Source organism: Drosophila suzukii, unplaced genomic scaffold, assembly GCF_043229965.1.
Source record: "Drosophila suzukii unplaced genomic scaffold, CBGP_Dsuzu_IsoJpt1.0 scf_4, whole genome shotgun sequence".
Lineage (NCBI taxonomy): Eukaryota > Metazoa > Arthropoda > Insecta > Diptera > Drosophilidae > Drosophila > Drosophila suzukii.
This window is the reverse complement of record NW_027255927.1, coordinates 1,170,831-1,195,403: the sequence shown is the minus strand read 5'-3', so window position 1 is coordinate 1,195,403 and position 24,573 is coordinate 1,170,831. Positions and strand designations below refer to the sequence as shown.

The window sequence follows — 24,573 nt, the reverse complement described above, 5'->3', positions numbered from 1 at the left end:
CAATAGAGGAGTGATTGCATTTAAGGTTTGAGAATCATTCCAGGCTGCTGTTGGCTCAAAATTAGCTTTAAAATAAGAGGCAAAGAGAATTGCAATTTCTGTATTTGAATTGGAAGATAAATTCCCTAGGAACATAGCAGATGGAACTGAAGAAGCACTTTTCTTTGAATTGATGAATCGCCAAAAAGAGTTGGGATTACTTTTTAGGCCGTTCTCAACACTCGCTATATACTGATTGTAAAGAAATTTATTTAGAAATTCAAATTCTCGTTTGTGCTGCAAGTGTCTATTCCAATCACCAGGATCCTGTGTAACTAAAACCCTTTTATAGAATTTATTTCGAAGATTTTTAAGCTTTTTCAAACCTTTCGTATACCATGGCAACTTTAACGAATTGTGGACCCTTTCTCGAGCATTGTTCTTAATGATATTTAAAATAACAACTAAAAATGTGTCATAACACTACTCCAAACTGACATGTGATAAAACTGACTCCCAGTTAATGGCAGAGATCTCATTTCTGATGGCACAAAGGCTGGTTTCATTGAAAATAAATCTAGGTGTATATTCAGCTAAAGGCGCAAAACTGTAAAAGTTTATACCTAGTAGCAATGGTCTATGATGGATATCACAATTGCTTATAGGTGAACTACATTGGACTAAAGAAAAGTTAATATCAGCGCTAAGGAATACTAAGTCTAAAATTTTATGTAAGTTGTTGAATATATTATTGACTTGTATTAAGCCCATACTGAAAATATCATCGATGAAAAGAATCTCGTGTGGTTGATGTATGTTGCTTGGCAGTGAAGAATGATGCTCCGGATCCTGAGACCAAACGAGGGATGATAGATTAAAGTCTCCAATCACACAGATATGTTGATGGTAATGTTTTCCAGATGAGCCTTGTAAAGTTTATATGAACCATTCGGTGGTATGTATGACACCACAATTTGCAGCGATTCCGATTCTCCAATTATCGACACCGCAACTTGATCAAGAAGGGTATCTTCAATGAGAAGTCCAATTGACAAGCAGCGCAAATTGCAGCGAACAGCAACAATTACACCACCCCCTCTAGCACAGTGGGTTTTCGGGCTATCTCTGTCTTTGCGGAACACATGGTACAAATTGGAGTCGAAGAATTCATTTGAGTAAAAGTTTATGTTGAGCCATGTTTCAACTAAAACTATAACATCAAACTCGCATTGGGATGTGGCAAGGTATACTTGCTCCGCCTTTGTCCGCATTCCGGAGATGTTTTGAAAATAAATTTTTAGTGGGGCCGTACTCACAATAGCACGATCAACAATTTCCGGATTCGCATTTAAGGCATCATAGTCCAATGCCCTAGGAAGTATTTGTTCATGCGTTCCCAATGTTGTAGGCCCGCAGATCGCCTTCAGTAATGTAGTGTTTTTAATACAAATTTTTTCATGCAGACTAGGATCGATGCATTCCCTAAGTTTGCTAGATACTTTTAGTAAAGAGCAACTAGTACTTAACAGCGATGGCAATGTCGCCGTTAACAGAGCATATCTATCCAAGTTGGGGAGAGATGGACAAAGTTGTTGTTGATGCTGCCATCGGGAAGAGCCACACAAAGCAGTCGATGAGAAATTCAAGCAATTTCGTAGCGTCAGAGAGGAGCGCGGTAATAAGGAAATGATACTGTGATCACGAGTATCACTCAGAGCAAAATTTGAAAGCTCCAGCCGTTGAGTTTTTGTGAGCATTAGACGAACGTAACACAATTCAGACAACGACAACTCCAGCTGACGTTGTTGTTGGTTCAATTGTGATAAGCGCACAACTCCGACGAGCGCGCTTAGAGCAGGAATCTTGATGAAGTATGATGAGGTCGGCTCTCCAAAGAGCGTTTGACGATCGTCGTCCGAAACAGAAAACGACAGCTCAAGCTGATGTTGTTGTTGCTTTGATAGTGATGCATGCACATCCCCAGAGAGCGCGCTTAGAGGGAGATGAGTGATTGAATATGATGAGAGCGCCTCATCGATCAACGTCTGACGAATGTCGCGAAAAACAGACAACGAAAACTCCAGCTGACGTTGTTGTTTGTTTGACGGTGATGAGCGCACAACTCCGAAGAGCGCGCTTAGAGCGGGAATCTTGATGAAATATGATGAGAGCAGCTCTCCAGAGAGCGTTTGACAAACGTCGCGCGAAATAGGCAACGACAAATCCAGCTGATGCCGATGTTACTTTGATTGTGATGAGTGCACATCTCCGAAGAGAGCGCTTAGAGCGGGAATCTTAACGGAATCTGGTGACAACGCCTCTCCAGTGAGCGTTTGATGAACGTTAGACGGAACAAGAAAGGAAAAATCCAGCAGATAATGTTTTTGATTTGTGAGTGACGGGCGCCCAATACTTAACAGTGCACTGGGAGCGGCGTATGAGAGAGTAATGGTAGCAGTTAGCGATATCGAAACCAGCGGACGTTGACATTGCGAATAAGTAGCATGAAGATGAGGAAGAGGATCATAAAAATTTGCCGTAGTCAAATCGACACCATAGGCGCCGATTATTGAGGGTTTTTTGATTCCGATGTATGATGATTGTGCAAATCCAGAACGTTCCCATCAACAATCGGCCTATCCCTGTGGACTGATCTTGATTGGATTGGGCCAGAACGCATCACTAAACACAGTCTGAAAGTGCTGCTCAGGTATTCCTAATTTAAAATTGACGAATTCCAGTGTAGCAACATCTACACCAGTTTTGACTAAGGGCTTGCAAATTATGGTGGCGGTATCCACACCTAGCTTATTTGTAACATATTCACACACAGAATCAGATTTTACGTGCGCTCTGAATCTACCAATATGAAGGAATTTATTGCTCGGCACAACTTCGAGAAGTTCACAATTAGGAGCTTGACCAACTATTTGCCTCTTGTTCCTGTTATTCTTTGCATGGTTCCTGGCGGCAGTAGAAACTGGTGCGGGGGGTATCAGGTCTGCAAGGTTGGCTTGACGACCAATTGAAGAAGGTGGAGCCAATGGTTTCACCACTTTTTTACGCTGACTGACATTGCTATTGTCAGTGGTAGAATTGGGAAAAGCCTTCAGAAACTTTGAATTTAAATCCATGTATAGACTCTTCAGGTCATGAAGTTCTTCCATTACTTTATCGATTTTGGAGTATGAATCATTACTCACAACAGAGCGATCACACTGCCAGAGTAGATTCGGCATAATAGTTAATAATCTAATAGCATCCTCCGGGAGATCAACACATGCAGTGTGAAAAGTACGACGACAAAGCGATGAGCAACGAACCCCATCAAAACCGCGAAGCTGCGCTGCTGTAACTTCAGCATTGCACTCGGAGCACGAATAAGAATTCATAGCGAAAAGAAAACACGTCTGACTACAACGAATGCTAATCAGAGACTATCGTTGATATCTCGGAAACTATCAAAGATAGAGAATTGGGATCTCAGATTTAGATTCCGTAGCCTTGTACGCAGCTCAAGTTTGTTACGCGAATATGCCACGCCCACTCTAACGCCCACAAGCAGCCCAAGCCTGTGGCGCCCACAATTTTCGTGCTAGATACAAATTTTAACTGAAATGAAAAAAAATTGCCACGCCCACTCTAACGCCCATAACGCTTAAATCTGTCTACCGCCGGTAGGTGGCGCATTTCAATCTCGCTTTGTTGCTTGCAGATCTCCATTTCCCTTTAGTCCCTTTAGCTGAGTAACGGGTATCTGATAGTCGAGGTACTCGTTCTTTCTTGTTTTTATAATACATTTATTAGAGGAAGAAAGTCGCAGTTGAAGTTTTAGGATGCTTAGTGTGCCAACAGTTTAGTTCAGCACTGTAGTTGTTGCAGTAGAGTTATAGGTGCGGTTGACAAGTGTAGGGTTACCATATTACCCAAGTACATATATATGCCAGTAAAGTGAGCATCTTAAAACTAATTAATAGTTCAATACATAAAAGTGGTTGGTTTAATTTAAATTGAATGAATCAAAATTATTTATGGAATGTATATATATATTTTATAAGTAATTAAATATTTTACATCTCGCATTGCGTATTAACTACAAATCTGAATTCGTTCTACATACATATGTATGTATGTACATTAAGGTGGACTTTTTTGAGGTCAAATGAGCTCACTATCTAAAATGGTAGTTGTATGTACAAATTAAATTATGCGAAAACAATAATTTTTCATAATAATGGACTCAAACTATCAGTAAAAATGACTCACATAGTTCGTAAAACTTGTCTCTGGACGAAAATGACCGTGTTTGGTCCCCCAGCAATAAAAATTTTATTTTGGCTACTTTTTTAAAGCTATGCCTGTAAAGAATTTTGTGGGATTCACATTGAAATACCGAACGCATTTTTTAATTTTAAAGATTAAGGGCAATGTTAGCATAAAGAAATTCACAAATACAATTTATAAGATTTTAAATGTTATTTTAGGTTATCACTGTATTCACTATTATATTTAAGTATTATTTGGTTTCCAGGGGTTCCAATTTTACGAACGACTTCAGAGCTTGAAACTGACGATGTAAAAAATGAAATCTTTAGCATATAGACATATTGGCTTAAGAATGTTAAGAACCTTTGCACACCGTCTTAAACTGATTGTTTTCTTTAAGTTATGCATTAGGGGCACCAAAAAGTAATAAATAATAGGGTGAGAGTATGGCCTTAAAAATTGCAAAAAAAAAGTTCGCCCAATGCACATACATGCACATATGTATTTGAATAAAACGTAAAGGAAGAAATAAGGTTCTGTCGTATTTACTCCGGCTATTGAACTGCCTCCTCATCTTCATACATATATTTCTTAAAATCGCTTCAGAAGGAGCGGCTTATTCTTGTCGGCGAAGGCCTTGTTGATCCACTTTATGTCCGGCTTGGCAAAGCGGACTGTCTGGCCGTCCCCGCAGGAATTCTCGCCGGCGAAGATTCCTTTAAGGCGGATGTTTGAACCGCTCCCGCAGGCCAGAGCACTGCCCACGTCGAACTGGCAGGCATCAAATTTGGTGGCACTGCACACGCTGCTGGAATCGGCACCACACTCACTGCGGCCTAGCGCAGAGGTGTCGGTTACGTGCATCAGAGCGCCCTCTTCGTGAACTGTTGAATAAAAAGAGTTTTAAAACTGGAGTATAAGCTTGGAAAAATTTAGTTAAAACACCATTCTCATACAAATTTCCAAGACAGTGTCCCGTTTGGACCCTCTGCGTTTTTAAAAGAAAGATTCCCCTTATACAATTGGTCATGACTCGGCAACAGTTATAAGAAGAAAAAAATAAACGACGCAGAAATCTTCTTTTATAATAATCTAGGTTGTGTTAAAATTTGATCACCCAATCTTTAATAAAGAGAAGACATTTGAAAGAAATAGTTTTTATACCCTTGCTGAGGATATAATGATTTCAGTCAGAAGTTTGCAACGCAGTGAAGGAGACGTTTCCGACCCCATAAAGTATATATATTCTTGATCAGCATGACTAGACGAGTCGATCTAGCCATGCCCTTATATTACATTATATTATATTATATACTTGGTGTTTTTAACATATAATTTCCTACGCTTGGAAATAAAATTTTTTAATTAGTTCTGAATTTTGAATTTAATTTTATCAAAATCGGTCGACTATATCAATTAGTTGCCATAGGAACAATCGGAAAATTGGTAGGAAAATAATATGAAGCAAATTATAGCTTTGGTGTTTTATGACATATTATCTTATACTATTGGGAATATTATTATGTGCATTTTCAAGAATTTCGAATTAAATGTAATAATTATAATTGCAAGGATATACAAACTTTGGCTTGCTGAAGCTAACTTCCTTTCTTGTTATAGAAGTCAGAAGTTTGCAACGCAGTGGAGGAGACGTTTCCGACCCCATAAAGTATATATATTCTTGATCAGCATTAATAGACAAGTCGATCTAGCCATGTCCTTCTGTCCGTCTGTTCGTCTGTCCGTCCGTTTCTACGCAAACTAGTCTCTCAGTTTTAAAGGTATCGGGCTGAAACTTTCCCAAAAGTATTATTTCTCTTGCTGGTAGTATATAAGTCGGAACCAGCCGGATCAGACAACTATATCTTATAGCTCTCATATGAATAATCGGAATAAAACATTAGAAACAAGGAAGAACGCTATAGTCAAGTACCTCGACTATCAGATACCCGTTACTCAGCTAAATGGAGATATGCAAGCAGCAAAGCGAGATTAAAATGCGCCACCTACCGGCGGTATACAGATTTAAGCGTTATGGGCGTTAGAGTGGGCGTGGCGAATTTTTTTTTGGACCAACCGATAGGTATTGTCGAGACCAATACATTTCAGTTTTGGGTGGTTTGTGGGCGTTAGAGTGGGCGCGGCACTCTACTGAAACAAACTTGCGCTGCGCAAGAATCTCAGGAATCTGCGTGCCTTATCCCAGTATTGTAACTCTCATAGTTTCCGAGATCTCAGCGTTCAAACGGACAGACGGACATGACTAGATCGACTCGGCTAGTGATCCTGATCAAGAATATATATACTTTATGGGGTCGGAAACACTTCCTTCTGCCTGTTACATACTTTCCGAGGAATCTAGTATACCCTTTTACTCTACGAGTAAGGGGTATAAAAATTATTTCTTTGGTGTTCTTTAACGTGTAAACTTCTACTCTTGGAAATACCATTTTTTAATTAGTTCTGAATTTCGAGTTTAGCTGCCATAGGAAACAAGCCCTTCTCCCACAATATATTAACAACTTGTTCAATCATTGAAAAACACCCTCCCCAAACACAAATTACCCTACACAGACGGTTCTATGTCCAACGATATAATAAGTTATAGGGTAACCAATGTAAACAATGCAATCATATCAGTACTCCTCCTTCTAAAGACCTTAATTTCCAAAAATCTAACTTATTTTGATCTCTAGTCACATCTTTATATACCCGTTACTCGTAGAAAAAGTCCAGTATACCTAGATTTGTCGGTAAGTATGTAACAGGTAGAAGGAAGCATTTCCGACCACATAAAGTATATATATTCATGATCAGGATCACTAGCCGAGTTGATCTAGCCATGTCCGTCTGTCCGTCTGTCTGTCTGTCCGGATGAACGCTGAGATCTCGGAAACTACAAGAACTGGGCTATTGAGATTTGGCATGCAGATTCCTGAGCTGTCCACTGGCTGACGAGCTTCCCTATGGCTGCGGATGCACCCTTGAACTTACAATTTTTCTCATTTTTAATTTTTTGCATCATAAGCCTTGCATCTGCATCAGGCAAAATTCGACGTGGACCACTTCTTTGTACCGCGTTGCTCCTTTTTTGCCCACGAATGACTGCTGATTGCCTGATTTTTAACTTTTTAGATATTATTCGTGTCGAACATCCATTTTCAGTTAGGTTTACTTCTGAATCTTCAACGTCTCTTGACAATTTCTTCATTTTTTTGTTTTAAATACAAAAGAGCAAATACACGTGAGATTTCGTACGTTTTTAGTTAAAACAAGGAAGAACGCTATAGTCGAGTACCTCGACTATCAGATACCCGTTACTCAAAGGGAAATGGAGATATGCAAGCAGCAAAGCGAGATTAAAATGCGCCACCTACCGGCGGTAGACAGATTTAAGTGTTATGGGCGTTAGAGTGGGCGTGGCAAATTTATTTTTGGATCAATCGATAGGTATTGACGACACCAATACATTTCAGTTAAAATTTTTATATCTAGCAGGCAAATTGTGGGCGTCACTGGTTTGGGCGGTTTGTGGGCGTTAGAGTGGGCGTGGCAAACTTTTTAGGTCAATCGATAGGTTTTGATGAGAACAATACATTTCAGTTAAAATTTGTATTCTAGCATCAAAACTGTAGGAGTTACAGTTTTTGGGCGGTTTGTGGGCGTTAGAGTGGGCGTGGCAGTCTACTGAAACAAACTTGCGCTGCGTAAGAAGCTGAGGAATCTGTACGCCAAATCTCAATAGCCTAGCTCTCATAGTTTCCGAGATCTCAGCGTTCATCCGGACAGACAGACGGACATGGCTAGATCGACTCGGCTAGTGATCATGATCAAGAATATATATACTTTATGGGGTCGGAATCGCTTCCTTCTACCTGTTACATACTTTCCGACGAATCTAGTATACCCTTTTACTCTACGAGTAACGGGTATAATAATTCATAAAGCACTTCAAAACAGAAGCTTCTCAAAAACAAACGGTAAAATTCTGTAATTAAGCTTTCAATTGAATCAGCTGTGCATCTTTTGTTGAAAAGTTCAAATTGAGCATAACAGTATATGTGAGTTTATTTGGCTTTTATTTCTTAATGAGACCAATTAGTTTATTTTGTTATATTTTGTATAAGAATTTGTTAATAAATATTTAAAGAATAAACACAAAAAAATTGGCTTTATTTACTTTACTAATACTCTATTTTGTGCGGGCCCAAAGTCAATAGTTGCAAACATGTACTCAGACTTGCACGCCACTGTATACTCTTGTTCAGGATAACTAGTCGAGTTGATCTAGCCATGTCCGTCTGTTTGTCCGTTTGTTTCTTCAGTGTGCCACGTCCACTCTAACGCCGACAAGGCGCCCAGAACTGTGGCTTCTACAGTTTTAATGCTAGAATACAAATTTTAACTTAAATGTATTTTTCTCATGAACACCTCGATTGACCTAAAAAATAGTTTTCCACGCCCACTTCAACGCCCACAAGCCGAAAAAAAACTTTAAAAAATCGTTAGTTTGAACGCTGATATTTCGGAAACAATCAAAGATAGAGATTTGGGATTTCAGACTTAGATTCGGTAGCCTTGTACGCAGCGCAAGTTTGTTACGCGTATATGCCACGGCCACTCTTACCCCCACAAACCTCCCAAACCTGTGGCGCCCACAATTTTCATGCTAGAAACATAACTTTAACTTAAATGTATTACTCTCGTCAATACCTATCGATTGAACCAAAAAAAGGTTGCCACGCTCACTCTAACGCCTATAACGCTTATATCTTTCTACCGCCCACATAACCATATATTGAGATCGCGGGTAGGTGGCGCACTTCAATCTCGCTTTGCTGCTCGCATATCTCCATCCAGGTACCACAACGCAAATCCATAAATGCTAGTGCCACCAGCAACGGCGCTGCCACAACCGACAGCTTAAATCAGTGTATTGTTAAGTATAGCAAAATCAGTCCCGATTTGAAACTCAAATAAAATACAACGTTAAACATACACTTCGGTTTTTTAATATCTTGGAAGTTAACTGGCGCCCGAACAGGGACCAGCTCGAGGACATCCGATTAAGTGCAAAAATATATTGGTTGAACTCCAAGTGAGGAAATCTGATTAAGTTCGATCCGTGCAAATAAATAACCCGCTGGCTCATCTTTAAGGAGCTGAGGACGGCAACCGGCCGGTGAATTAAATTTTACTTATCCATCGGTGGACTACCAGTACTGTCTAGTACGCCCGTAGGACAACCTCTATTGTGTGTGAATCGCAGGATCTACAGTAGGAAATAAGCAGGAAGACATCCGGACTACCAGGAGGAGTAGCCACATCAAGATAAGTTACGTAAGATAGTGAATAAGTGAACGCATCCAACAAAATGAAATACATTTTAAGCCAATCAGTTATAATTTTAAGTTTTAAAATAAAAACTTAAAATAAAAATTGTAAGTTAAAATAAAAAATAGAAGATAACATATGGGCAAATCCGCCAAATTGTCAAACAGGACCAAAACAAAAAAATCTTCAAATTCATCGTATTTTTTGCGTATTTCAAAAAACAAATGGCCATATTTTCACAATAAAGTGGAAATATAGCATATTTCATTTGTTTTGTTGAATAGATTGCTGCCCTTTATAGTGCATGATTAGCACGGAATTCATGGATTTCTAACTTTAAGCAAAGTTGTAGTGCTGATGGCAAATCTATTGGTTCCTTATAAAAAATGTATCTAATTCTTTATACCTATACCTAGAATGCCACGCCCACTCTAACGCCCACAAACCGCCCAAAACTGTAACTCCTACAGTTTTGATGCTAGATAGAAAGTTTTAACTGAAATGTATTGTTCTCATCAATACCTATCAATTGACCTAAAAAAAAGTTTGCCACGCCCACTTAAACGCCCACAAACCGCGAAAACCTGTGACGCCCACAATTTGCATGCTAGATAAAAATGTATTGGTGTCGTCAATACCTATCGACTGATCCAAAAATAAATTTGCCACGCCCACTCTAACGCCCATAATGCTTAAATCTGTCTACCGCCGGTAGGTGGCGCATTTTAATTTCGCTTTGCTGCTTGCATATCTCCATTTCCCTTTGAGTAACGGATATCTGATAGTCGAGGTACTCGACTATAGCGTTCTTCCTTGTTTCAAACTGATATGCTTTCATATCAATCTGATATGCTTTCATATCAAACTGATATACCTTTATATCAATATTAATAAGTTTGTAATATCAATATTAATAAGTTTTGTTTTTAGTTTATTGCATCTTATAAACAAATAAATATTGAAAACCCATAAGATCGCTGTAAATATTTATTTTTTATATATTTCTGATCAATTATAAAAATAATTTCAGGATTTAGCAATATGCCTCCTGTAGCTTTGCATCAGCGCCAGGAAGTCCTTCTTCTGTCCTCGACAGAAGTTTCCCAACGCAGTGGTGGACGCCAACTTACCTCGTTACATCGTGCATCGTTACAGTGTCTAAGAAATAAATATATTAGAATTAGACAAACGTCAAGTAATTACAATTGAAAATAAGATACTTACCATTTGCAAATAAAAATAAACAACATAGGTAAATGTTTCACTTTTGTACACTTTCATTTTTCGTCGAATGTTAGAGTGACCGCGCCAATTCAGTCAAAAAAATATCTTTAGTACCATACTATATGCCATTAATACACAAAAAATACGAAAGCACAGTCATACTTGTTTTTCGAAGACTTATCGATGTTACGTTTGATATGAAAAACATATCAAATTAATACGCATTTATATTAAAATGATGCAAAATCATATCAATTAGAAATGTTGATATGAATCCGTATCATATTGATATGAACTCGTATCAATTTGATATGTAAAAGGTGATATGTGAAAATTGAGGAGACAATATCAAACGTGTATTGTTCCGTTTCTTTCTCTGTGCAGTCCTTACCTGTCGTACAATATGTACTGGCTTGCCTCACGGCATCTCATCAACCATTTAGATTTTCGCCTGACCTCCAATGCACTTAAAATAGGCTGCAAGGTAATCTAGAAATTGTAGTATTCAAACAGCCGCTGACTGTCCTTCGAAATTAAAAAAAAAGAACACCATCCCAACCAGAATTTTAACAAACATTAAAAAAACAAGACGAACTACAAACCGAATAGCATGAAACTCTAGCAGAATATTCCGAGGCCATAAATCAAGCCGACCAAGAATATCAAAAGGACTACGCTTATCTTAATTTTTTAGGATAACAGACTCATCATTAAAATATTTCGAGTGTAAGCTGAGGAGTGGAGGAATAACCAATAAGAACCCCTGTGGTCGGCAGTCCACGTAGTGACGAAGCGCACCAGGAGGGTGGGCAATGCCGAGATTCGTCGGAAAGTATGTAAGGGGCAGAAGAAAGAGTTTCCGACCACATAAAGTATATATATTTTTTTTTTATCAGGATCACTTGCCGAGTCGATCTAGCCATATCCGTCTGTCCGTCCGTTAGGATGAACGTTGAGATTTCGGAAACTACAAGAGCTAGGCTATTGAGATTTGGCAAGCAGATTCCTGAGCTTCTTACGCAGCGGAAGTTGGTTTAAGAAATGTGCCACGCCCACTCTAACGCCCACAATTCGCCCAAAACGGTGGCTCCTACAGTTTTGATGCTATAATAAAAATTTTAACTGAAAAGTTGTGTCCGTATCAATACTTATCGATTAACCCAAACCACGCCTACTTTAACGCCCACAAACTTCAAAAATTCGTACATATGAACGCGGATATTTCAGAAACTACACTCATAAAATTATTTTTCTAAATACTAGAAAAATTGCCCTAAACATGAAATCGCCCTAACATTAAGAAAAATTGCCCTAAATATAGGAAAAATCGCCATAGAAAATATGTTTCAGGGTTAATTTTTTTAAAATTTCTATTATTTAGTGCGAATTTTTCCGAGCATATGCTTTTAATATTTTCTCATATTTAGGGCAAATTGCCTTAATTCGTATAACAAAAAATCACCCAAAATCGCCCTTGAAACTAGAAAATCGCCCTTGAAATTTGAAAATCGGTGGCCTAGCGGTCTAATGCGTTGAACGTTCAAACTCGTCTAAATGTCGTGAGATCGAGCCCACGAAGAGTCAACATGTATTTTTCTTTTTTGTGCAAGTTTTTATACCCGTTACTCGTAGAGTAAAAGGGTATACTAGATTCGTCGGAAAGTATGTAACAGGCAGAAGGAAGCGTTTCCGACCCCATAAAGTATATATATTCTTGATCAGGATCACTAGCCGAGTCGATCTAGCCATGTCCGTCTGTCCGTCTGTCCGTCTGTCCGTCTGACCGTCTGTCCGTCTGTCCGTCTGTCTGTCCGGATGAACGCTGAGATCTCGGAAACTATGAGAGCTAAGCTATTGAGATTTGGCGTACAGATTCCTGAGCTTCTTACGCAGCGCAAGTTTGTTTCAGTAGACTGCCACGCCCACTCTAACGCCCACAAACCGCCCAAAACTGTAACTCCTACAGTTTTGATGCTAGATAGAAAATTTTAACTGAAATGTATTGTTCTCAACAATACCTATCGATTGACCTAAAAAAAAGTTTGCCACGCCCACTTAAACGCCCACAAACCGCGAAAACCTGTGACGCCCACAATTTGCATGCTAGATAAGAAATTTTAACTGAAATGTATTGGTGTCGTCAATACCTATCGATTGATCCAAAAATAAATTTTCCACGCCCACTCTAACGCCCATAACGCTTAAATCTGTCTACCGCCGGTAGGTGGCGCATTTTAATCTCGCTTTGCTGCTTGCAAATCTCCATTTCCCTTTGAGTAACGGGTATCTGATAGTCGAGGTACTCGACTATAGCGTTCTTCCTTGTTAGAATTGAATTCTTGAACAATTTTATGTGCAGAGGCAAAACAAATATTTGAACACGTCAAAATAACAAAAAAAATGTATATTACATTAAAATAATAGTTTTTAATGATTAAGTCTAAATGTGTAATATAAATCATAATTAGTTGTCATTAGTGAGAATATTTCTTAGAATTAAATTGAGAATTTGTTCTTAGAATAAATTGAGACATGGAACCTTTTTGCGCGTCGCCTAACGCGAAAACCTGTGACGCCCACAATTTGCATGCTAGATAAAAATGTATTGGTGTCGTCAATACCTATCGACTGATCCAAAAATAAATTTGCCACGCCCACTCTAACGCCCATAATGCTTAAATCTGTCTACCGCCGGTAGGTGGCGCATTTTAATTTCGCTTTGCTGCTTGCATATCTCCATTTCCCTTTGAGTAACGGATATCTGATAGTCGAGGTACTCGACTATAGCGTTCTTCCTTGTTTCAAACTGATATGCTTTCATATCAATCTGATATGCTTTCATATCAAACTGATATACCTTTATATCAATATTAATAAGTTTGTAATATCAATATTAATAAGTTTTGTTTTTAGTTTATTGCATCTTATAAACAAATAAATATTGAAAACCCATAAGATCGCTGTAAATATTTATTTTTTATATATTTCTGATCAATTATAAAAATAATTTCAGGATTTAGCAATATGCCTCCTGTAGCTTTGCATCAGCGCCAGGAAGTCCTTCTTCTGTCCTCGACAGAAGTTTCCCAACGCAGTGGTGGACGCCAACTTACCTCGTTACATCGTGCATCGTTACAGTGTCTAAGAAATAAATATATTAGAATTAGACAAACGTCAAGTAATTACAATTGAAAATAAGATACTTACCATTTGCAAATAAAAATAAACAACATAGGTAAATGTTTCACTTTTGTACACTTTCATTTTTCGTCGAATGTTAGAGTGACCGCGCCAATTCAGTCAAAAAAATATCTTTAGTACCATACTATATGCCATTAATACACAAAAAATACGAAAGCACAGTCATACTTGTTTTTCGAAGACTTATCGATGTTACGTTTGATATGAAAAACATATCAAATTAATACGCATTTATATTAAAATGATGCAAAATCATATCAATTAGAAATGTTGATATGAATCCGTATCATATTGATATGAACTCGTATCAATTTGATATGTAAAAGGTGATATGTGAAAATTGAGGAGACAATATCAAACGTGTATTGTTCCGTTTCTTTCTCTGTGCAGTCCTTACCTGTCGTACAATATGTACTGGCTTGCCTCACGGCATCTCATCAACCATTTAGATTTTCGCCTGACCTCCAATGCACTTAAAATAGGCTGCAAGGTAATCTAGAAATTGTAGTATTCAAACAGCCGCTGACTGTCCTTCGAAATTAAAAAAAAAGAACACCATCCCAACCAGAATTTTAACAAACATTAAAAAAACAAGACGAACTACAAACCGAATAGCATGAAACTCTAGCAGAATATTCCGAGGCCATAAATCAAGCCGACCAAGAATATCAAAAGGACTACGCTTATCTTAATTTTTTAGGATAACAGACTCATCATTAAAATATTTCGAGTGTAAGCTGAGGAGTGGAGGAATAACCAATAAGAACCCCTGTGGTCGGCAGTCCACGTAGTGACGAAGCGCACCAGGAGGGTGGGCAATGCCGAGATTCGTCGGAAAGTATGTAAGGGGCAGAAGAAAGAGTTTCCGACCACATAAAGTATATATATTTTTTTTTTATCAGGATCACTTGCCGAGTCGATCTAGCCATATCCGTCTGTCCGTCCGTTAGGATGAACGTTGAGATTTCGGAAACTACAAGAGCTAGGCTATTGAGATTTGGCAAGCAGATTCCTGAGCTTCTTACGCAGCGGAAGTTGGTTTAAGAAATGTGCCACGCCCACTCTAACGCCCACAATTCGCCCAAAACGGTGGCTCCTACAGTTTTGATGCTATAATAAAAATTTTAACTGAAAAGTTGTGTCCGTATCAATACTTATCGATTAACCCAAACCACGCCTACTTTAACGCCCACAAACTTCAAAAATTCGTACATATGAACGCGGATATTTCAGAAACTACACTCATAAAATTATTTTTCTAAATACTAGAAAAATTGCCCTAAACATGAAATCGCCCTAACATTAAGAAAAATTGCCCTAAATATAGGAAAAATCGCCATAGAAAATATGTTTCAGGGTTAATTTTTTTAAAATTTCTATTATTTAGTGCGAATTTTTCCGAGCATATGCTTTTAATATTTTCTCATATTTAGGGCAAATTGCCTTAATTCGTATAACAAAAAATCACCCAAAATCGCCCTTGAAACTAGAAAATCGCCCTTGAAATTTGAAAATCGGTGGCCTAGCGGTCTAATGCGTTGAACGTTCAAACTCGTCTAAATGTCGTGAGATCGAGCCCACGAAGAGTCAACATGTATTTTTCTTTTTTGTGCAAGTTTTTATACCCGTTACTCGTAGAGTAAAAGGGTATACTAGATTCGTCGGAAAGTATGTAACAGGCAGAAGGAAGCGTTTCCGACCCCATAAAGTATATATATTCTTGATCAGGATCACTAGCCGAGTCGATCTAGCCATGTCCGTCTGTCCGTCTGTCCGTCTGTCCGTCTGACCGTCTGTCCGTCTGTCCGTCTGTCTGTCCGGATGAACGCTGAGATCTCGGAAACTATGAGAGCTAAGCTATTGAGATTTGGCGTACAGATTCCTGAGCTTCTTACGCAGCGCAAGTTTGTTTCAGTAGACTGCCACGCCCACTCTAACGCCCACAAACCGCCCAAAACTGTAACTCCTACAGTTTTGATGCTAGATAGAAAATTTTAACTGAAATGTATTGTTCTCAACAATACCTATCGATTGACCTAAAAAAAAGTTTGCCACGCCCACTTAAACGCCCACAAACCGCGAAAACCTGTGACGCCCACAATTTGCATGCTAGATAAGAAATTTTAACTGAAATGTATTGGTGTCGTCAATACCTATCGATTGATCCAAAAATAAATTTTCCACGCCCACTCTAACGCCCATAACGCTTAAATCTGTCTACCGCCGGTAGGTGGCGCATTTTAATCTCGCTTTGCTGCTTGCAAATCTCCATTTCCCTTTGAGTAACGGGTATCTGATAGTCGAGGTACTCGACTATAGCGTTCTTCCTTGTTAGAATTGAATTCTTGAACAATTTTATGTGCAGAGGCAAAACAAATATTTGAACACGTCAAAATAACAAAAAAAATGTATATTACATTAAAATAATAGTTTTTAATGATTAAGTCTAAATGTGTAATATAAATCATAATTAGTTGTCATTAGTGAGAATATTTCTTAGAATTAAATTGAGAATTTGTTCTTAGAATAAATTGAGACATGGAACCTTTTTGCGCGTCGCCTAACGCGATGCGTCTTTGGTGCAGCGGTAGTGCTCTCGACTCCGAACCCAGCGGTCGTGAGTTCGATTCTCGCTGCGACCACGAAGATTTTTCTCAATAAGTAAGTTGTTTTATATTTATCTTATTTCCCTGATTCTGTTTAATGACTACTTTCAGTTCGTATGACTCTAATTAGCAGTTTACCAACGTGCTTGGAGTGGCCAAATAATAACCTTGCCCTTCTCACCCTCTCAAATTATAGTAAAAAAAGGACACTAAGTCAAAATTCCTGGAAAAAGTACCGCAGATAATGTTTGCTGAGAATCAGCAAACATGTCCAAACACGTTTTTTTTATAAAAATGAGTTTTAATATTTAGGGCACTTGCTCTTGTTTTTAAGGCGCTTCACCATAATTTCAAGAAATACCGCCGTGGATGCTTAAAATTTGTTTTCATATGTTAAGGGTATTTTCCTTTGAAATCAGAAAAATCGCCTAAGATTTAAGAAAATTAACACTAGGTTTAAGAAAAATCGCCCTAAATGTAAGACCAATACATGCCTATTTTTAGAAAATGTTGCTCTTATTTTGTTACCCAATCGCCATTGACCCCCGTTTTAGGCCGATTTTCCTTGTTTTTTAGGGCGATTTTACAGTAAAATTTCTATGAGTGTAGTATACACTTTTACTCTACGAGTAACGGGTATAAAAATAGAGGGCCATTTTTCTCTAACTTACAAGGATCCTATTTCTTCCTTGCTTTCGAGTGCGTGGAGCCAAGTCTTGGCGAACTTATTATATGCCTAAATTCGTGGGAGTTTTAGTTGGCTTATTGATAAAGTCGGTCTGTACAAAAGGGTCTTATACCCATTCGACTGTGCCGTACTTCCTGCTTTACCCCACGTCCATCGATGTCAGCAGGCCGGTTGACGCTGTTGGGAGGCACATCGATCTACGCAAATTTGACTCCACGGAACCAACTAATGCTCGGAATTTAAGATTAGTAGAATGGCTCGCGTCGGGATGGATTCTTGAACTTGGGCTCGACCGATATCTTTTTAAGAATGGCGGTGCGACTCTCGCACGCGGTGGTCGTGATATTTGGCCGTCCCACTCACGGCTCGGAGCGAGTCTACGGAGGAATAAGTAGTCTGTATCGCGGTTCAGCTGCGGCAGGTGTCACTGAGCGGCTGCGCCGTCACAACTGGACAACTTCACGCCGAGGCGGCGAACAGATGCTATCCAACCATTCGGGATACCGATATCGCTCTCGGTCGGTCTGGATGAGAATGTCGTCGTAATACACCTGGGGCCTGTACTGTTGAAAGCGGCCTTAGTTGTCCTAGGGTCGTCACGGATCGAGCCATATGATCTCCGCAGAGCGAGGGACTCGTGGCTCGTGTTGCCGGAACCGGCGGCCAGCGGGTGCCTAAAACAGCCGATGCGCATCAAGCTACACTGGTCGGCATAAGTATTTTGACAAAACAAAAGTTGAATATACTCATAATTTGAACTTACTTGAAATGGAAAGGTAAATTAAATGCCGTTTGAATGGTACAATACATTTCTTAACCCATTCAGTATTTATTGAAAAGGACGAATTTGTTTAAATCTACTTTTAAATCTACTTTTTAAACTTTTTTCTCGACTTGAAAACTTAAACTTTTTGATGCAAAAAGTTTCTTCAAACAAAAATAATAGTAACTGCAAAAAGAATTTTTCAAAAATCTATTTTCTTATATTTTTTATGATTTTTTGAAACTTTTTGCATCAAAAACTAGTGTAGTTCCTCGACTATTAGATAACAGGTATCTCACTTAAAGGAAGCAAAAGGGAGATGGAGATATTCAAGCAGCAAAGCGAGATTATAAAGCGCCACCTACAAGCGATTTCAATATATGGTAATGTGAGCGGCATAGAGTTCTAGGCGTTATGGGCGATTGTGGGCGTTAGAGTGGGCGTGAAAACTTTTTATAAGTTAATGGATAGACATTGACAAGATGAATACATTTCAGCTTAAAATTTTAATTAAAACATGAAAAGTGTGGGAGCCACATTTGTGGGCGGTTTGTAGGCGTTCGAGTGGACGTGGAAAACCTTTTTTTGGTCAATCGATAGGTATTGACGTAAACAATATATAATACATATATATTTCAGTTAATATTCTTTTTCCAGCACTAATATTTTAGGACCTACAGTTTGGGACGGTTTGTGGGCGTTAGAGTGGGTGTGGCACATTGGCGTTAAAAATTTGTTGTTAAAATCTTTTTTCTACGAGTAACGGGTTTAATTAGTTTTTATACCCTTGCAGAGGGTATAATGACTTCAGTCAGAAGTTTGTAACGCAGTGAAGGAGATGTTTCCGAACCCTTAAAGTATATATATTCTTGATCAGCATGACTAGTCGAGTCGATGTCCGTCTGTCCGTCCGTTTCTACGCAAACTAGTTCTTTCAGTTTTAAAGCTATTGGGCTGAAACTTTCCCAAAAGTCTTATTTTTTTGCAGGTAGTATAAATGTCGGAACCAGCCGGATCGGACCACTGTACCTTATGGCTCCTTTATGAATAATCGAAAAAAAAATTGTTTTTAATTATATTTTTGGTGTTTCTTAACATATAACCTCCTAAGCTTGGAAATAACATTTTTTAATTCGTTTTGAATTTCGAATTGAATTGTATCAAAATCGGACGACTATGTCATATAGCTGCTATAGGAGCGATCGGAAAATTGGTGGGAAAATAATATGAAACAAATTATAGCTTCGATGTTTTTTAACATATAACCTCCTACGCTTGGAAATAATATTTTTTAATTAGTTCTGAGTTTCGAATTTAATTTTATCAAAATCGAACGACTATATCATATAGCTGCCATAGGAGCGATCGGAAAAGTGGTGGGAAAATAATATGAAACAAATTATAGCTTCGGTGTTTTTTAACAGATAACCTCCTACGCTTGGAAGTAACATTTTTTAATTAGTTCTGAATTTCAATTTTAATTTTATCAAAAGCGGACGATTGTATCATATTGCTGCCATAGACAAGATCGGAAAATTGGTGAGAAAATAACATGAAACAAATTAAAGCTTCAATGTTTTTTAACATATAACCTCCTACGCTTGGAAATAACATTTTTTAATTAGTTGTGAATTTCGAATTTAATTTCATCAAAATCGGACGACTATATCATTTAGCTGCCTTAGGAACGATCGAAAAATTGGTGGGAAAATAATATGAAACAAATTATAGCTTCGGTGTTTCTTGACATATTATCTTATATTGTTAGGAATTTCATTTTTGTATTTTTTAATTTAATAATTATAGCTGCAACGGTATACAAACTTCGGCTTGCCGAAGTTAACTTCCTTTCTTGCTTTTTATTTTACTGTCTTTTCATTAAGAGGTAAAGCTGAAGGACGTATGCGTACAAACGGACAGACGGACTGACGCCCACCCGTGCAAGGCGTTATAAATGCATATTCTTCTCTACGATACGTGTGCTATTTCCTTGGATATCAAATAAATCGTTTTTAATACAGACTACATTTGTTACCCATAAAAAAGTAAGGCCTCCGATTTTTATACCCGTTACTCGTAGAGTAAAAAGCTATACTAGATTCGTCGGAAAGTATGTAACAGGCAGAAGGAAGCGTTTCCGACCCTGTTGCCGCCATAATTTAAATTTAATTTTTAATTTCTTATGTTATGTATAAGCACTCGATAATTCTCGAGGTGCCGATATAAGAAATATCGACCTCATTTATCTTTTGAAGAACCATCCCTAGAACCGGGAGAAGCGAAAGAAGATAAGGAAAAAGACAAAGTTTTTAAGCGTGCTTCGCAATGCCAAATGTAATACACATTGATTCGGAAGCTAAAATTTAAATAAAGTTTATTTGAAAAACGTAGTTTACCGCTATCCGTCTGTGCCTTCAATTTCGTAGTGTGGGCTGCTGTAAAACCAATTTATTTTCGCTCTCAACATTCTTAAAAACTTTGTACACGCGTGGTTGTCGTTCTAACTGTACAATTACGAAGCGACGTATTTCCAATTAGCCATAATATTGTGAAATAGCGATCGCATCCTTTTCTTGAACATTAGGTGAGAAAAACGTAATATGTAAACGGAACCAACAAAACCCCAGAATATAAGCACACAACTACGATTCTGCCACACGCCAAGCTTACATAGCCTTAAAAGTGAACAGAGATGAGCAAAGAAGTGTGTAGAATATGCAAGAAGAAAGCGACAGGAACTGAAGAAAGTTGGGTCCAATGCGAAAGTTGTGACAGTTGGTACCACTTTCGCTGCGCAGGCGTCGACGACGACGTCGAGAACAACGATTGGAATTGCGATCCGTGCCTTGCTGGAGATAGCTCCAAAAACCCACCTGGAAGGATAACATATTACCAAGCCAAAATAAGGTCGAGCAGCTAGTGGACGACCTCATCGATATGGACAAAACCAGCGACGAACACATTGTTCCTGACGATAATTCTACCGCGAACAAAAACAAGCTAATGCTCGATATGCTGGAAGAAAAAAGAGCTTCCGAACAGAGATTTATCGAGGAGAATTATAAAATTTTACTGCAAACGAATACGCTAAACGTATCGACAGACGGGCTGTTTCAGGCGACGCCCGCATCACCGTTCAGTTCCCAAATCGCCGCCAGACAAGCTATACCCAAGGAGCTTCCTTCGTTCCTTCGGGGATCCTGAGGAGTGGCCAATGTTTATCAGAACATTCGAGCACAGTACTTCCGCAGCAGGGTTCTCCAATGTTGAAAACATGCACCGTCTACAAAAGTGCCTAAAAGGTAGGGCACGAGAAATGGTGAAGGATACGCTTCTACTTTCTAACCTACTACCGGAAGTAATGAGCACGCTAAAAATGTTCTTCGGCAGACCCGAGCACATCCTGGAGAGGATGATCGACAAGGTGAGGAAGCTTGCGCCGCCCAAAGAAAAATTGGAATCCATAAAAGAGTACGCGCTCGCTGTACTCAACATTTGCGCAACGATCGAAGCATGCAGCCTAACAACGCACTTAAACAACCCAATGTTAGTCAAGGAGCTGTAGACAAATTTCCAAGTAACCACAAACACCCGCGACGAATCGGTCCCTCCCATTAAAGCTTTCAGTGACTGGCTCTACAAAATAGCGCAGACGGCGTCGACTGTCGTGACACCGTTTACTCACAGGACAAGTTCTGTGAATACCCATGATAGATGAGCAGCCAGTTCGAGGCAGGTACAGAATAATCCCAGCAACAGACTAATCCAAAATGCATTGCATGCGAATCCACAAATCCTTGGGTAACACAATGCGAACAATTTAAATCCAGCGCCGTAGAACAGAGATGGCAAGTCGCTAAAGCCGGAAAGGCCTGCTTTCGATGCTTGAAGCTTCATCGAAACAATTGTCGACCAAAGGATTGCGGAGTAAACGGTTGTACAAGAAAGCATCACCCTTTACTCCACGCGGAAAATGTTTCCAATTTAGCCAACGAAACGGGAAATCAAAGACATGTAAGCACACACCAAGGCGATGTAGAAGGAAACCAGTTCTTCCGAATCGTACCCGTAACCCTACACTGTGATGACAAAAAATCGAAGTTTTCGCCTTCCTGGATGAAGGATCATCTGTGACCCTAATAGACGCATCAATTTTTACAAGCTCGGTATAAAAGGTACACCTTTACCGATTTGTTTACAATGGACTGGAGAAACAACTCGGTTTGAAAATACTTCCGTGCGAGCATCAATCCAAACCTCAGGCGTTAGCTCAGAAAAACGTTACTAGCTCAACAACGTTCAGACTTTCAAAAATATTGCACTCCCAAAGCAAACCGTTGCGCAGTAAGTACAGCTATCTAAAGGACTTGCCATTAGAGACCTACTTCACACAGCCAATGTTATTAATTGGAACAAACAATTGGAAAATAGCCGTTCCTCGCAGGATCCGCGAAGGCAAATGGAACGACCCAATAGCGTCAAAGTGCATGTTAGGGTGGACTATCCAGGGATCAGCAAACTCAAACCGTCACGTATCTATGCACCACTGCGATTGCAACTGGCGAGAGCTTCACGATGAAGTCAAAAAACAATTCAACCTCGAGTCAATTTTGCCTAAAAAACTGCTTTCAAGCGAGGACAAACGAGCAGTCGAAATCCTAGAGCAGACTTGCCAAAACAAATGTGGCAAATACGAAGTTGGGCTTCTTTGGTGAAATGATTTTCAAAAACTTCCCGAGAGTCGCACTACAGCTCTAAAGCGCTTACAATGCATAAGAACCAGAATTCTGAGCGAACCGGATCTGTTTACAAAAATCGACGACCAAATCAAAAATCTTCTTGCCAAAGGATACGCCAATCAACTATCTGACGAGGAGGCGAAGAAAGAAGAAACTCGCACTTGGTACTTACCCATATTTATAGCCCTAAATCCGAATAAGCCTGGAAAGATAAGGCTGGTTTGGGATCCGGCGGCAAAAACAAACGGAGTATGCCTCAAAGACATTCTGTTAAGCGGACCGGACTGCTTAAACCCACTCATCGACGTTCTCCTAGCCTTCAGAGTCGGAAAAGTCCCCGTAAGCGGCGACATCGCCGAAATGTTTCACAGGATCAACATTCGCCACGAAGACATGCATTCTCAGCGCTTTCTTTGGTATGATGTCAACCGAAATAAGATAAACACTTACGTCATTCGTGCCATGACCTTTGGTATCAATTGTGCACCATTCATAGCCCACTACGTTCGCGACACAAATGCGGAAGTCCACCAGCAGCAATTCCCGTTAGCCTTGGATGCGATTCAGCGTGCGCACTATGTCGACGACTTCATCGGCAGTATAAGTGATGAACAGAAAGCCATTGAAATATCCAGCCAAAAAAGAGAGGTCCATTTCAGAGGCGGATTCGAAATTCGAAACTGGGCGTTAAATTCCAGTACAGTTCTTTCGTATCTTAAGAACGATGAAGACGCCCAAAAACAGGAGCCAGTGCAGTTCGGCGCTACAGAAAAGGTTTTGGGTATGTATTGGGACCCACATAAAGACGTATTTAAGTTTGTTTGCAGATTCTCAAGACTTAAGCGAGACGTCCTTACCGATCCTGCAGTCCCAACGAAAAGAGAAGTCCTCCAGGTTCTCATGTCGATTTTCGACCCCTTGGGCCTACTGTCGTGTCATACGATCGGATTAAAAATCCTTCTGCAGAAAATCTGCCGAGCAAACATCAGCTGGGACCAAGAGCTGCCAGAATCACTATTGGAGGACTGGAATCAATGGAAGCTGTTGCTGCCTCAAGTGGCAACATTTAATATTCCGAGATGCTACTCCCAAAGGATGTCTGTTGGAACCCGAATCGGCCTGCACACGTTCGTTGACGCCATGCTTATTCCGCTGCTTGCTACCTGCGAGTGTCACAAAAAGACGAAGTGGACGTTATGCTATTAGCCGCGAAAACCAAAGTGGCGCCACTAAAGCCACTATCTATTCCGCGCATGGAGCTTCAAGCCGCCGTGATGGGCTCACGCTTAGCAAATAAAATTATCAACGTACGTAACCTACGAGTCGACGATCTTACGTTCTGGTCGGATTCACGAACCGTTCTACAATGGCTGGCGATGGATCCTCGCAACTTTCAATAATTCGTGATGCACAGAATCGACGAAGTCCTGGAGACCACTCGGGTGGATCAATGGCGATGGATCCCATCAAAGCTCAACGTCGCAGACGGGGCAACGAAGGTGATCAAAAACCCTTGTGTGGACACATGGCTTTACGGACCAGAGTTTTTGAAAAGCGAACTCAGTAAGTGGATAACAGTTCCATCACGAACAACGGAGATCGATACGACCGAACTACGCAAATACGTCTTCACAACTCGTAGTTTTTCCGATTGGCGGCGCCTATACAGAGCCGTCGCAAACATGTCTCTATATATCCAGCGATTTCAAGCTAAATGCCAAAGGACTGACATGCCGTCAGCAGAGATCGAATTTTACGTCAAAGAAGCGCAGA

General features: G+C 39.5%; 1 protein-coding gene across 9 annotated transcripts in view; it reads right to left on the bottom strand.

Moving 5' to 3' along the window:
• scaf (inactive serine protease scarface) overlaps positions 1–24,573 on the bottom strand; it is a 57,312-nt gene that overhangs the window by 2,975 nt on the left and 29,764 nt on the right. For 3 of the 9 annotated variants that reach the window (XM_017070562.4, XM_065868537.2, XM_065868539.2), the window contains one exon: positions 3,756–5,129. The exons of 1 other annotated variant lie outside the window; for it this stretch is intronic. In XM_017070562.4, coding sequence (XP_016926051.2) covers positions 4,837–5,129 — 293 coding nt within the window. In that variant the 3' untranslated portion in view covers positions 3,756–4,836. Of the gene's footprint in view, positions 1–3,755; positions 5,130–9,241; positions 23,964–24,573 lie in introns of those variants that run through there. 5 more of the 9 variants (XR_011605741.1, XR_011605740.1, XR_011605742.1 and 2 more) reach the window with 5 other exon arrangements.